This window comes from Danio rerio, chromosome 6 (genome assembly GCF_052040795.2).
Source record: "Danio rerio strain M-AB ecotype USA chromosome 6, GRCz13ab, whole genome shotgun sequence".
NCBI classification, from domain to species: Eukaryota; Metazoa; Chordata; class Actinopteri; order Cypriniformes; family Danionidae; genus Danio; species Danio rerio.
This window is the reverse complement of record NC_141026.1, coordinates 39,566,812-39,582,268: the sequence shown is the minus strand read 5'-3', so window position 1 is coordinate 39,582,268 and position 15,457 is coordinate 39,566,812. Positions and strand designations below refer to the sequence as shown.

The 15,457-nt window shown below is 36.4% G+C and overlaps 2 protein-coding genes across 11 annotated transcripts in view; one reads left to right on the top strand and one right to left on the bottom strand.

Moving 5' to 3' along the window:
* The window catches only part of cthl (cystathionase (cystathionine gamma-lyase), like), a 62,731-nt gene that overhangs the window by 1,286 nt on the left and 45,988 nt on the right, over nucleotides 1–15,457 (top strand). For 3 of the 10 annotated variants that reach the window (XM_087255430.1, XM_087255426.1, XM_087255425.1), the window contains exons 4-11: nucleotides 10–119; nucleotides 286–420; nucleotides 653–710; nucleotides 807–884; nucleotides 3,309–3,461; nucleotides 5,431–5,552; nucleotides 5,631–5,683; nucleotides 6,250–6,388. In XM_087255430.1, the coding sequence (XP_087111556.1) occupies nucleotides 10–119; nucleotides 286–420; nucleotides 653–710; nucleotides 807–884; nucleotides 3,309–3,461; nucleotides 5,431–5,552; nucleotides 5,631–5,683; nucleotides 6,250–6,388 (848 nt within the window). Of the gene's footprint in view, nucleotides 1–9; nucleotides 120–285; nucleotides 421–652; nucleotides 711–806; nucleotides 885–3,308; nucleotides 3,462–5,430; nucleotides 5,553–5,630; nucleotides 5,684–6,249; nucleotides 7,171–7,591; nucleotides 13,723–15,457 lie in introns of those variants that run through there. The other 7 variants (XM_087255429.1, XM_087255428.1, XM_087255433.1 and 4 more) reach the window with 7 other exon arrangements.
* LOC147836428 (uncharacterized) overlaps nucleotides 1–15,457 on the bottom strand; it is a 719,152-nt gene that overhangs the window by 658,673 nt on the left and 45,022 nt on the right. The window lies entirely within an intron of this gene.

Here is a 15,457-nt window from a genome sequence, read left to right as displayed (position 1 = left end):
TCCCACCAGGAACTAAAGAATATTTCAGAGAAATAATTACAGAATTTGACATTGATGCATCTTTTGTTGACTTCACAAAGCTGGAGGAGCTGAAAGCAGCTTTAAAACAAAATACAAAGGTACAGCGGAGAACATTTTTTCCAAGAATATACTGACGTCTTAAAATGTTTCTTTGACATTTTTGAAAATCCACATTTAAACCTTGATTTTTTTTTGTGTTAAACGTTACCACAGGGGTTTACCTCAGTAACTAAAATATGGTATTAAATATTCCCGTTATGACAGATGGTTTGGTTTGAAACCCCCACAAACCCTACATTAAAGGTTGTGGACATCCAGGCCTGTGCAGATATTGTGCATAAACACAACAAGGACACACTTGTTGTTGTGGACAACACATTCATGTCTCCCTACTTCCAGGTACACACACTTATTTTATGCACAATCATAAGCCAATGTTGCTTTTATCTAATCTATAAATCTAATTTGAATACATCAGGCAATATAAAGTTAGAAAGTACAATACTTGTTCCAGTTTTAAGAAATTCAAGGGCAAAGATATTTTTTTATACTGAAGCTAGATAAATATAAATAGAAAACTAAAATAATTAAAATAGAAATATTTCTTAAATATTTTTCATCCCTGAAACAGCGCCCCCTTGCACTTGGAGCGGACATCTGCATGTGCTCTGGAACAAAATATATGAATGGTATTAAGCTAATAATAGTATAAGTTAGATGCTTCATATCTAATTGAAATTGAACCGATTTGAAATAAAATGATTTGATGATTTGTGTAATTCCAGGACACAGCGATGTTCTCATGGGGCTTATTTCTGTCAATCGTGAGGACCTCTATAAGCGACTGAAGGTTTTGCAAAATGGCAAGTTTTCATCTAAATAGAAAACATTGTGTTTTAAACACAACATAAAAAGTATGTTATATGTAAACATTTTCACCAAAGAAGGTAATTTCTTTCATCATATGCTCACCCTGTACTTGTGAAAAACTTGTCTATGTGTCTTTTTCTGTCTGAAAATCGTCACCTTGGAATTATAAGGTTCTATCTGCGTTCTAAATTATTTAGAGATTTTGAATTTTAAAGTTTTGGCATTCCATACAGCAAACAATATGCAAGGAACCTTTTCCTTTTTATACATCAACATGACAGAGATCCTAAATGTACTCTAAATGTAAATTTTCAAAATTCTCTTTTCTCATTTGCAAATTGGGATAAAAAACCAGGACGAATGCAGATTGAACTTTCTAATTCTAAGAAGTCATTTTTCACTTAGAATTATAAGGTTCTATCTGCCAGATCATTAATTGAAGCATTACTTTTCAACAAATACAACCAGGCTGCTAATTAATTTAATAAAAAAAAATGATGTTGCAGCAATATGTTGATGTTTGAGAAAGTTAAATGTTTGCTTTCTATAACATTTATTTAAGGTTTTAGGATGAATATTTTTCTTGTTCAGATTAAGCATACAAGGCTGTGCTAAATATTTTGTCCAGTGCAGATACTAATCTTATCTTATTAATATCTTAATATTTATTGTTGTAATTAAGACCCCATGAATTAAACTAATTATTTTTCCTTCATGGCTTAGGTTTAAATGTAAAGACTTTAAAAGAAAACAGACAATGAGCAAATGAGTTGTTTAACAAAGTTTAATAAACACTGAGAAATGTTTCACTGACCATATATACACACAGAAAAACATTTCACATTTAATATATATATATATATATATATATATATATAATTTTTTTTTTTTTTTTAACAACGAAGCAGTCCGGTGGAATGACAAAGAAAGCTGATCCTGATTGGTGTGTGCATTTAAAAAGGCTGATTGGCTCACAGAAAGAACCTTATAGGGCCAAGCTTGAGTTTGACTTTGTAGATAAAACCTTTATTGTTTTTTTAAAATAAAAAATCTTAAAATGTAAATAACTTACACATAATGTAAGTTATCATTTAACAACAATATGTGAATAACTCAATTATAATTATAATTCTAAAGTAACAAAATGTTGGAAACTTATAACCATTGACCTCCATAGTATGTGTTATCCCTACTGCGAAAGTCAATGGTTACAGGTTTGATACATTTTTCAAAATAACTTTTTTGTGTTTAACAGTAAAAGGAAATTCATGAAGGTATTGGATCACTTGGAGTGCGTAATTGGCAAAATTTCATTTTTGGGTGAACTCTCTTTTTAATATCCAAATTTTCTGTAAAAGCTCTTCTCTTTATGATTCAGTTGTGTGAGTTTGATTTGATTTATTTGTACTAACAGCAGAGAACAGATACATTGTGTTATGTACATTGATACAATGTCAAATCTACATTTGTTATCGATGACTACTGTATATTGGCACAGTTTGATAAATAATTATGTGGATAGATGCATCTTAATGGTTTCCTTGTTCTCAGATTTTATGCAAATTTGAAATATAAAACTGTAATTCACACAAAAATGTGCTTTTATTGCTGCTGTATGATCAGCTTTGATTTTTAATCGTGTATTTACAAGACCAATGACTGATACCACTGAGCTTATCACTGAAATTTGTCAAAAAGGAATCTCATCTCTTTTAATTAATTTTAATCTCATTAATTTAATTTTTGCAAAATACATGTGTTAACATGCCCAAGAGAGGCATAATACAAAATGTTCAGACATTTTTTCTGGGAAGAAGAAAATATGCCTTTAATTTTCTTTAATAGAAGTTACATGTCTTCAGGTGAACGTAAAATCCTGTTTTAATATCTATAGCCTATATTTCCCTATTGCTACATTTCCTCACACGGTTTAGAAGTTATGTAAAATGTTAATTTTCCTTTTAATCACTTTATTGGAGTACATACCTCATCTTGAAGTGTCTGATTTCTTTTTCCTTTGCTTATTGTTATCCTTTATATAATGTAGTTTTTAATTCACTCTATTCATTGCTTTGATTTATTTTTAATGCACAACTCCCACCTTTACATGGACACCAACCAATATTCTGATTTTAATACCATTAAGACAATACTCTTAATAAAAATCTACCATGTAAACAGAAATATTTCATTACTTTAATCTGACTAAATTCATAATAAAACTAAACAGAAATTGAATCATGAGTCATGTAAACAACTTAATCAAACTATTAGCTTCGTGTAGGACTTTTCACTGCATTTTGACAAGATTTTCTCCTTACACTAATATTTTCATGCTGATTCAGCCTGACTGTTACTCTAAAAAGGACTTTGAGTTAAATGTGTAGCATATTTTCACCTGTCTCTTTTTCCCATAGCTGTTGGTGCTGTGCCGTCTCCATTTGACTGTTACATGTGCAATCGGGGTCTAAAGACGCTGCACCTGAGGATGAAGCAGCACTTTAAGAATGCACTGGCTGTTGCACAGTTTTTAGAGGCCGACCCGAGGGTGGACAGTGTCATCTTCCCAGGTCATTAATCCTTAATTATGTTGAAGTTTACATTGAATGAATGTGATGTATTTTCAATACAAATAACCTAAATTCAAATTATCACTAATGAAAAAACTTCAAATTTCATCACTACGCTTGTCTTTTTTTTATTAATGCATAAATGACATATACAAAACAATGCCAGAGGTGTATATACAAATATATAAAGCATAAAAGAGTTATATAAATGTACAAAAACTCAATAAGTAAAACAAAGTAAAATAAAATAAAGAATAATAAATAATATTACAAAGGGCGATGCAGTGGCGCAGTAGGTAGTGCTGTCGCCTCACAGCAAGAAGGTCGCTGGGTAGCTGGTACAAGCCTCGGCTCAGTTGGCGTTTCTGTGTGGAGTTTGCATGTTCTCCCTGCGTTAGCGTGTGTTTCCTCCGGGTGCTCTGGATTCCCCCACAGTCCAAAGACATGCGGTACAGGTGAATTGGGTAGGCTAAATTGTCCGTGGTGTATGAGTGTGTTTGTGTGTGTGTGTGTGTGTGGATGTTTCCCAGAGATGGGTTTCGGCTGGAAGGGCATCTGCAACATAAAAACTTGCTGGATAAGTTGGCGGTTCATTCCGCTGTGGCAACACCGGATTAATAAAGGGCCTAAGCCGACAAGAAAATGAATGAATTAATAATAATATAAATAAAGGAACTAAAAAAAAAGAATGAATGAATGAATGAATAATATTACAAATGACGCTAGGTGTTGCTATCTCACAATAACTTAATTTTGTCAAACAAATACACAGATATAACAGCTTTTTTGTTTGTACTCTCCTTAATAATATTTATACAAATATCTAGTTCTATAAGTATCACTGAGAAAAGAGGTTTCTGACTGCTAATTTTACGATGGATATGAAACTTGGTAAGTATAATAAAACAAATAATAACATAAGCTTCATTTTCTAACTTCTTACACTTCAAATAACAAAAAATGCCATATTCATACAGTAAATGAAAATTTTGCACCACTTTATCATTTATAAGTGATTTTTCATAAACTAATTTCGAGAGGAGCACGTGATATGATTGAGCATGACTGGCTGCTCATCTGTAATCAGTAATAATCCAATCAGAGTGATCCTAGTTTACAATAAATGGATCGTTTTCTCCCTACTGCTCTATCTTCGTTTTGGAAGAATCCTCCCTTTCACCCATTCTCCTCCTTTTCCTCCCTTTACCAGGGGGAGTTCTTGAGACATACCGGATCTCGGATCCCTTTATATGCTTATTGAACGGGCGAGAGCCTTGAGCTCAATTATTTCTGAGCTAAGGGTTCTCTCCCAGGACAGCATACCAAACCTGCTATAAATGCTAAGCATATCTAAGTGGGAACTCTTAAATTTAGATACCTTCTATCATAAACTTTGTGTATACTGACAATGCCAGAAAATATGAGGTACTGTTACTGGGTATAATAAACAGAATGAACAATTGACATCCATGTCTTCAATAAATCTACTTAAATGCTTAACAGGGTAACATTTGTGTAGTATGATGTCCTTGATTTTATTTGTAATTAGATATTTATTAGGTAATATCAACACTTTCCACCAATTACTATTTTTAATAAATTTAGATCAATAGAAAATAACATATGATTTACTAACCAGTTCTTTTTTGGAATAATAGACGTATGTTCTTCTTATTATTCTTTTTGCTAAATGAAAAACAAATTTTGCCACAGAGCAAAGAAAAGATTTTTAGAGTAAGAAAGACCTCTACATAAAGAAACAATACTAGAAGAGATAGCTCCAATTACAGAGGCAACATGTCTTTATTATGAGTTTTGATCAGTTTAATGTGTACTTACTGAATAAAATTATGACATATTTAAAATCTAATTTCAAACTTTTTAACGATAGTGCCAATGTCAACATACCTGAGCTATTTCGCTAAAAATAACTGATATCAATTAACTTTTGGTATTTTTTTTTCTTCAGGTCTTCCTTCTCACCCTCAACATGAGCTGGCAAAAAGACAGTGCCGAGGCTGTTCTGGGATGGTCTCGTTCTACATAAAAGGACAACTTGAGCATGCCTCAACCTTCCTCAGCAATCTGAAGGTGCTCAAAAGCATCCTATTGTTGAAAAATCTTTAACATCTTATGTTTTTTTTGACTATGTTCTATTCTGAATTCCAGGTGGTTGCACTTGCTGAAAGTCTTGGTGGTATTGAGAGTCTAGCAAAGCTTCCGTAAGTACTGAGGTGCACTACTGAGAGGAATTTTCACTGAATATTGTGTTTATGAAAAGCATCTTTGTTTTTTTTTAATGAGTGTTTATGTGGGTGTTAGTTTTAAAAAGGTTTAAGAGTGCTCAGTTCGAATGACCACAAGGGGGCGCAAGCACTTTAATGTTTACCAACAGAAACGAGTCGACGCTTTTGATGCCTGAATATTTTGCATCCGATGTACGTTATTTAGCGAGAACTAATTAAACATTTCTTTAGGTCATACTATAATACTCGGCCTACAGTGTAAAAGCAAAGTTAAAATTGGTAATACAAGTCTCATGAAACGTCATTGTGTCAGATTTGAGATGCTTTTGTTCTCAAGTAATTTACAAGGTGGTCAAAAATAACATCAATTAATTATCTCTTGCTAAATCTTTCTTGATATCAAACCTTGTCCAATGTTATCATGATTTATACTGGAAAATAGATTTTTATCCTGGGAAATAGGTTCTGAATCAATCAAAAACTCATTTTGAGGAGACATTTCATCCACTTCTGTTTCCCATAGTGCACTTTTTCTTTTCCAGAGCGACTATGCCTCATGTTTCACTGAGTAAGGATGAAAGGGAAAAGCTGGGCATCAGTGATACACTCATCCGTCTTTCAGTGGGTCTGGAGGACGAGGAAGATATTATTGCAGATCTGGACCAAGCTCTTAGTGCTGCAGTGAGTATCTCAGAACCCATATTTAGGAATATAATGTGTCAGTAGATAATAACTTGTAATTTGCCATCACACACTTGTTGTGCATTTAAGCATACTCCAATTTTAGCTGTATTTACTGTGTCTAGCAAAGAAAGTCATTAGACTGAAGGATAGTTCTGACAAAACTGTATTTTCAGCAAGTTCTTAACAAGGACACCTACTGTAATAACTGATATTAGATTAAATTAGATTCAACTTGTCATTTCTCATGTACAAGGAAACGAAATACAGTTTAGGTCTAACCAGGAGTGCAATAGCAGCAAGTGCAGGATATACTGTAGTTATAAAGTGCATTTATAGAAAAACTATGGTGATATTTACAAAATGATATATTATGAACATCATATATAGTTTGTATTAGCTACGAACAGAGATTAACAATAGATGAATATATGTACAGGCTGTTATTAATTAACAGAAGTATGCAGATATATATTAACATAATTACAAATGTATATGTACAGTGGCTATGTACATAATTACAAATGTATGTGTATAGTGGCTATGTACATAATTACAAATGTATATGTACAGTGGCTATGTACATAATTACAAATGAATATGTGCAGTGGGTATGTACATAATTACAAATGTATATGTACAGTGGCTATGTACATAATTACAAATGTATATGTACAGTGGGTATGTACATAATTACAAACGTATATGTGCAGTGGGTATGTACATAATTACAAACGTATATGTGCAGTGGGTATGTACATAATTACAAACGTATATGTGCAGTGGGTATGTACATAATTACAAATGTATATGTGCAGTGGGTATGTACATAATTACAAACGTATACGTGCAGTGGGTATGTACATAATTACAAATGTATATGTACAGTGGGTATGTACATAATTACAAACGTATACGTGCAGTGGGTATGTACATAATTACAAATGTATATGTACAGTGGGTATGTACATAATTACAAACGTATATGTGCAGTGGGTATGTACATAATTACAAACGTATATGTGCAGTGGGTATGTACATAATTACAAATGTATATGTACAGTGGGTATGTACATAATTACAAATGTATATGTACAGTGGGTATGTACATAATTACAAACGTATATGTGCAGTGGGTATGTACATAATTACAAATGTATATGTACAGTGGGTATGTACATAATTACAAACGTATATGTGCAGTGGGTATGTACATAATTACAAATGTATATGTACAGTGGGTGTGTACAATTCAAACTGAATTGAATGAATTAGTGCAATGTAGTGCGATTTGAATATGTGCAATTTTTAAATGTACAAACAGTAAAGAGTGCAGTGATTATGGGGAGTAAAAGTTATGAGGAGATAGCGGGGGTGTATGAGGGGGAAAAATAGTCAGTGGGGGACAGAGTTCAAAAGGGAGTGAAAGGTTCAGGGGGAAAAAGCTGTTCCTCAGTGTGCTGGGTGTTGCCCAGGGGAGCCTGAAGCGCCAGCCGGATGACAGGATAGAAAACAGTCTGTGAGCAGGGTGAGAGGAGTCCTTAAGAGTACTGTGTGCTTGGCACAGACAGGATGTCCTCAATGGCTGGAAGATGGCAGTCCCTGTGATGCGTTGGGCAGTTTTCACTACCTGCTGCAGTGCCTTACGCTCAGCAACAGAGCTGCTTCCATACCAGAATGTGACACAGTTGGTCAGGATACTCTCTATCTAAGTTCACCAAGACAGCTGATGACCGCTGGTTCTTCTTAAGTTGCCAGAGACACTGCTGAGCCTTCTTGACCAGGCTTGAGGTTTTGGTGGTCCAGGTCCTTTGAGATGTGGGTCCCCAGGAACTTGAAGGATTGGTTGAACAGTCATCCCATTGATTTGGATGGGATCATGTGAGCCTGTTTGTCCCATCCTGAAGTCTACAATGAGCTCCTTGGTCTTAGTGGTGTTAAGGAGCAAATTATTGTCTGTGCATCAAGTGGCCAGATGCTTTATCTTCGTCCTGTAGGCATCTCATCATTGTTGCGGCTTAGACCGATAATTAACCTTAATTGATAAATGTATATGAAAAATATAAAGTATAAAAACACGTATGAAAAAAATGATACTGTATAATATTTTTGCAGAAATCATTGTATACAGTACAGTGCAGCAGCAAAGAGTATTATAGTGTGTTTACAATTTAGTCAAGTTGTGATAGCAACCAACCAGGACCTTGCATATTTGCATTACATGAATCAATTTAAACATTTTTTTTTTAATGTGAATGTAAACACTGTGTGGGATCTATTTATTCAATGCACATAATCTATAACTTGCGCATCAATACAACAATAGTCCAAACAAACACTTTCAGTCACATTAGTTCTAGATCTACAGATGGCCAGTGCATTATGTGTATATGACATTAATGTTATCTTGCTAAAGGCATCATACATAGTTGTGTTCATTTCTATTAGTATAGCCTCAATTTTCTGCCCAAAGGTGCTTTCGTGTGTTTAATGGCGCGTCCTTGCGAAAACTGATTTTATTCCCTGAAATATGGGATTGTTTTAAGCGTGTGTCAACACTGACATCATTTTAGCCCATAAAGTTCAGCGAGCCATCTCTGAGAGCGCAGGTCATTTCCCCTCACTCTGAAAAAAGAAGGTTCCAGGAAATAAAGACAAATCAGCTTAGATCACAGCCTGAGAATTACTCCCATAGAAACGGAGAAACTAGGAGTTGCTTTCTCTCTTGGGAAACCTATCTGCTCTTTTGGACGCAGCCCTAAAGTGTGATATAGCAGCGGTGAAGATGCTCTTATTAGAGAGCAAAGGTGCCGCAGTGTAATTTGATAAGATGTGCACATTGGTACACCATGCACCCCATTATTGTGATGGTCTTTGTATGTCTTAGGCGAGAGTCTTTTTTGTGGCCAGAAATTCAATGGTAGCTGTATTTTCTTATCTAATCGCTTTACATGCGCTTTGCCGCTCAACTAAAGAGAATGGAAATGAAATCATGTATCCAATTGATATCCAGTACCCCTCTGAGATCATTACAATAAGAGCTTGTGTGATGTGCGGTGTGTTTTAATTTAGTCCCATACGTTCTTAGGGGTGCATTCCATTAGGTCCTGGCACACAGTTTTCCTTTGGGAGTTATGGATCTTCGGTCTCCTCTGTTCTTTCTGAAAAGCGTAGGTTAATTATCTGCACTTTGGTGAGGTTTAGAGCTGTCATTTCTTAAAAAAAGGCTGGATATGCTGACGTTCACATCTTTAAATGAACCACTCTCTGCAGTTAAATTGCTTCCTTTGTGGATGCTGTTTTCACCAGTGTGGTGAGACTGTAAGGGATTGCATTGTTAGGCAGCTGAGGACTGATTGATTTTTATTTAACAACAAATCATTAAAAAATAAATATCTATTATGATTTTAACAAAAAAGTTCAACATTAACATATATAACAAGGGGAAAATATAATATTTTAAACTGGAGTAATACCTGCTGAACATGTAGTTTTAGATTACAAGGTGAAATTACAATTGAAAATATGTGACCTCGGACCACAAAAAAAAAGTTCTGCTGGCCTCAGGCCGCCTAATCAAAGGTTGGCTAACCAATCAACCATAGACAAAGAAATGACCATTTAAAGACTTTTCGTTATTGATTAACTTTTTGTATCAGAAGCCGGATAGACGGAAACATGCTGAATTAACTCACAAATGAAGCGATGTCTCTGTTGAGCGCCCGCACTATACTTTCCTCAGATATACAGGCATTATATAACTGATACAGAGCTACCGGATCAAATAGCCCACACAAACATTTATCAATAATGCAGAGTCTAACTGAATAGAAATAAGTCTAACTGATAAGAAAGCAAACCTTTTTGTCAATGTTTAATTTGTGTCTGTATTGCCTCAGACTCTTACTGTCATTCTTATAAAGTATTGGCACTGGATATTTCATCAGACAATAATTCTGATGCTAAAGTCTGCTGTAAATGACTTGTAAGACCAATTTTCTTTTGGGAATTAGAAACACGGACTTTTAAAGTTGTCTTTATTATTTCATTTCTGATCAGCTAAAGTTCTAAAAATATTTAAACATATGACATCTTATATTCCAACTGTTAGAAGTTTTTTATGCATATTGCATTTATTACATGTGTGCTTGTAGAATATGATCAAATATAGACAATAATCAATATAGTAGACTACAAATACAGTAGACTATAAATCAAATAGTAGAAAATGAGATAATATTAATTGTAATAATAATTAACAACAATATTAAAATAATTCTAACAAATATATTAATAGAAAAAAATACTTTTGTGTGGCAATAAAATAAACCCCTGGGCTTGCTATAGGCAACGTGTTTTCAATCTGGCCATGGTTACCTGGGTATAAAACCCAAATATACATTGTATGAGTCAAAATGATAGATTTTTATCATTTTTATTTAATCCAAAAACATATATTTGTATATACGTTATAACAGGGTATATGCAGGAATCCTAAAGATCATTTCAATACCTTTTTAAGACTTTTTAAAGACCTCTGAATATTTTAAGACCTCATCGCCACTTCAAGTTCTAATCAGCATCAAACCTTTAACTTAATAAACAGTTGTTAATAAACAGTTGTAGTTAAATAAATCAATAGGGCACAACCATGCAAAAGAACTCTGATAAGTCGGAGGAAACAAAGCTTGAAAGAATAAATTATTCGGTTGTTTTCAACGACAAACTTCAGCCACTGTTTAAACTCGTCTTTCTCTAACCAGTAGTACGCAAACTTACATTTTCCCATTTTGCCGACTGTTTTGCTACATCAAATTACGTGACATCACCCAGACGGAGGAGCTTGTCTGGACGTGTCCTGGCTTGAACTAATCACGTGGATCGAGCACGTCGTTCTAAATATTAGGAGGAAAATAAATGTATTTGTGCTTTTTTGGAGTCAAACACTTTAGACAATGCTTAAACAAAAAAGTAAGACCTCGTAAAACCACTATCAAGACATTTTAATACCTTTTAAGGGCCTTAATTTTTTGAGAATTGATTTATCAACTTTTAATACTTTTTAAGACCCTGCGGACACTCTATATAAATATAAACTCTTAAGTAAAGATCATCTTTACTTAGAAAAAATGTTGTATCTCGACTTCACAACAAACCCTACATCAGTGGAAATGTTATTTTAATTAGCTTAGTAATTCTCACCTCATTCAGAACTGTGGCTAGTTTTGCAGTCCAGGGTCACATTTTTAAAGAGAAATATATAATTGTTTTTACTTATTTATACTCAGTATATGCTGTACTTTTGATCAAATAAATACAGCATGGTTAAACATTTAAGGAGTGCCTTTGAGTAATGAGTTGTTTGGTGCTTTTCTGTTTTATTTATAACCAATACATGTCTCTCTTCAATATTTGATTCATCTAATGTTATATTACCCATTTCTTTTTTTTTAAAACAGCATCCAAAAAAGTAAGAGGGTGATCAAGATCAATCAAGAACAGAAGTGATGCCACGTGCCACAAAATAATGTCTTTGTCATCTTGTCCACATTTCTAATTTACTTGCTACATGACAGTCGCTTGAAAAACATTAATTGCATCTGTCACAGTACAAAAATAATCTTCAAGAAACTCATTTGCCATCATTCATTCAAAGGAGAATTGCTGCTTTTGCATTTCTACCTTTTTTTTTTATTATTATTATTATTTTTTAGTAATTATAGTTTGAGGCAGTGGGCAGCCAAACAGGCGCTCTGCTATTAAAGGTTTTAATATAGGAAAATGCTTGCACTGCAAGGAAAAAAAACAATATCATTCTAATGAAGATTTTTATTTGCCTTTTTTATATAGACTATTCAAGTGAGTTATTCAAGAATATGTAACAAGAACTACAACAAATAGAATAGACAGCTTTAAAGTAATGCACAAGCACAATCAAATCTTTAGTTTCTGCATCAATAATGAGGCTCAATCACTTCATAATGTTCGAATCACCCATCTTTGACCCGTGTGGGTTTTTCAAATACTGATTAGATGCTTGAGTGTTTTTGAATTTGTGCATTTATAGTAAATGAAATGTGATGACTGATTGCATAGCAAATGTTTTTACGTAAACCCTCCCAGCAGGCACAACATCATTAGCTGTTAATATTTGGTTAGATTTAGGTTGTGACGTCAAGTGACCAAAATTTTATGTCTAGCCAGCATATAAAGACAATGTTATTTTGACGTATTATAACGTCGTGACATGATTTTGATATTTGGTTGATTTTTAGGTTGTGTTGGAAAGTGAACAAAAAATGCAACATCCAACATCTTAAACCAATGTTATATTGACGTCAAATACTAACATTTATTTGTCAGGTTTAGTAACCAAAATTCAATGTCTGATAGACATCGTAGTGGTAATGTCCACACAACGTCATGCTGTAACATCATTAGATGTTGATATTTGGTTGATTTTATGTTGGAAATTGACTTCGACCTGACGTTGAGTTCTACTGTCAACCTGATTTTTATTTCAAACAAAATGTAACGTCCAAACGACATTGGGGTACAGTGACTACGTGTACATAGACATCAGTAACTTAATTATTTGCCTTAATCTAATTAAGACAATAATAAGATTAAGGTGTTTACATGATTTGTTGTTTTCATAGTTCCTTTTCATGATCACGTTTTAAGTGTTATAGCAGATAATTCGATTAACGTCATTGTGTCACCATGCTATCTGCATTTCCTCCGGAGTTTCATGTAATTTCGGGTGTTTCATTTTTAATTTGTCAACTTTAACTGCAGTTTGGCACTTTCACTTTTCATTTGGGAACATTTTATGCATGCCCCCCATGACAAACAAGATATTGGGTGCAACTATGAACTGCTGGAAGAAAGTTGTTTTAATAAAAGTTCATACCGCATGCTGAATGTAAGAAAAAACCTCAGCATTTCATGATACAGGTCTGTGGTCTGCACTGACTCGGCAGGTGCAGACAGTGTCAAACAGCCATATGTTTGTGTGCGCGCGCGTGTGTGTGTACTAATCTGTCGCAAAACGCGGTGAAAAGTCCTACATAATGGGAAAAGTTCGATTAATGTATTTACATGTTTGTAATTGAAATGAAGTTTACGGCCCTTTGGCCGCCGGGAAGAAGGAGGCGGAGAACGTTCGAGGTTACTAAAGTAACCCTTCGTTCCCCGAGGAGGGGAACGGAAGCACTATAAGTGGATTTGATTTGTAAAATCCACGCATTGGGAGGTTCGGTTCAGAAGCTACTCGTCTGAAAGAGTATTGAACGGGCCAATTAAGAATGAATTGGCAGCGCAAGCCTGCGCAGGTGAGCGGCATAAGCAATCAACTGAGTATATAAGCTCACCTGGCGCAGCAGACGCTATCCTTTTTAAGCTGAAGAGACTTTCAACAGCTAAGGGACAGTCATTATGGCGACGGAGTATAGTGCTTCCGTTCCCCTCCTCGGGGAACGAAGGGTTACTTTAGTAACCTCGAACGTTCCCCTTCGGGGGGAACTTCAGCACTATAAGTGGATTTGATTTGTAAAATCCACGCATTGGGAGCCCATTGAAAGCGCCATAATGACTGCACCTTACCAACACCCCCGATGAGGAGATAGTCAAGCAAGCGTGACGCACCCACATCATGGGGGGCGCGGTCCTCCAACGTGTCCCTGGCCCTAATTTATCCTACTTCAACAGAAGTTTTACGGATTTATATATATTTTTTGGGAAGTCGTGAGCATCTAGATAATTCTAGGAAAATACGACAGTACGTTGGGAAGCGTGCAATCCCGATAGGGAGGACGCTGCGGAGGCCATCCGTTACCCAAGGGGGGATAGATGGCAGAATTTACATATGGACTAGCCCTAAAAAGGGGGAGTACGCATAGCAAAAGAGTGGTTAGCGGGGAGGGAAGACACGGGTCCGCCCAGGGGGGGGGGACTTAACCGTGGCTGAATAAGCATATGGGATCGCCTAGTGGGGACCACGCATAGCAGGCACCTTTACCCAAAACGCGGGCTGACCAGCGGGCAGACCTACAACGTAGTGGGCCAGCAAGTGACTCCTCCGCTGAGTCAGTGCTGGGGGCCACGGAGGAATCTGCAGGGCTCACCTGACGGGGAACTTTACTGACAGATAAAAAAGGCGCACGTATCTCCGTGTTAGGGAAAATGGCGCAGCAAGCGTGTTTCAACACCCTACCGAATTGTTTCCTCAATCACCAAGGGTTACCTAATACCCTTGAGGAAACCGGCTCCACCCGCAGATTGTAAAACCTTGCAAATGTGTTGGGTGTCACCCAGCCCGCAGCTCTACAGATGTCTGTTAGAGGGGCGCCGCGTGCGCGCGCTCGAGAGGATGCGAAGCTCCGAGTGGAGTGCGCACGCGCTCTCGGGGGACGCGGCTCATCTCGGCTCTGATAGTGAAAGAAAGGCATCCACAATCTAGTGGGAACTTATTTCGGTACGGCACTTCCCTGCTGCCGACCGCTATAACAGACGAAGAGCTGCTCAGATGATCTAAACTCTGAGTGCGGTCCGGATAATACGCAAAACGCGAACTGGACAATAAATAAGGGCTGGGTCTGCCTCCTCCGAGGGCAGCGCTTGCAGGCTCACTACCTCGTATTAAAACGGAGTGGTAGGAACCTTGGGCACATATCGCGGGCGGGGTCTCATACGTGAGAGAAGCCAGCCCAATTACAGGCACGAGTCACTGACCGAAAAATGCCTCCGGGTCCCCGACCCTCTAATCGATATCAACGCGACCAGCAGAGCTGTCTTCAGGGACAGAAAATACTGAGTCGAGGATCGAAGGGATCTGACGCGGCTTGTGTAGCGAGGGCGAGATCCTAAGAGGGCATGAGAGGGGGCGGGGTGGATTAATTCGCTTAACGCCCCTGAGGAACCGGATGATGAGGTTATGCGTTCCCACGGTGCTGCCAGCCACCGCGTTATGAGAGCGGAGATGGCAGCCACGTAACCTTGAGTGTGGAGGGCGACAGCCTGCTCTCCAACTTCTCTCGGCGTAAAGAAAGCACAACGCTGATCTGGCAA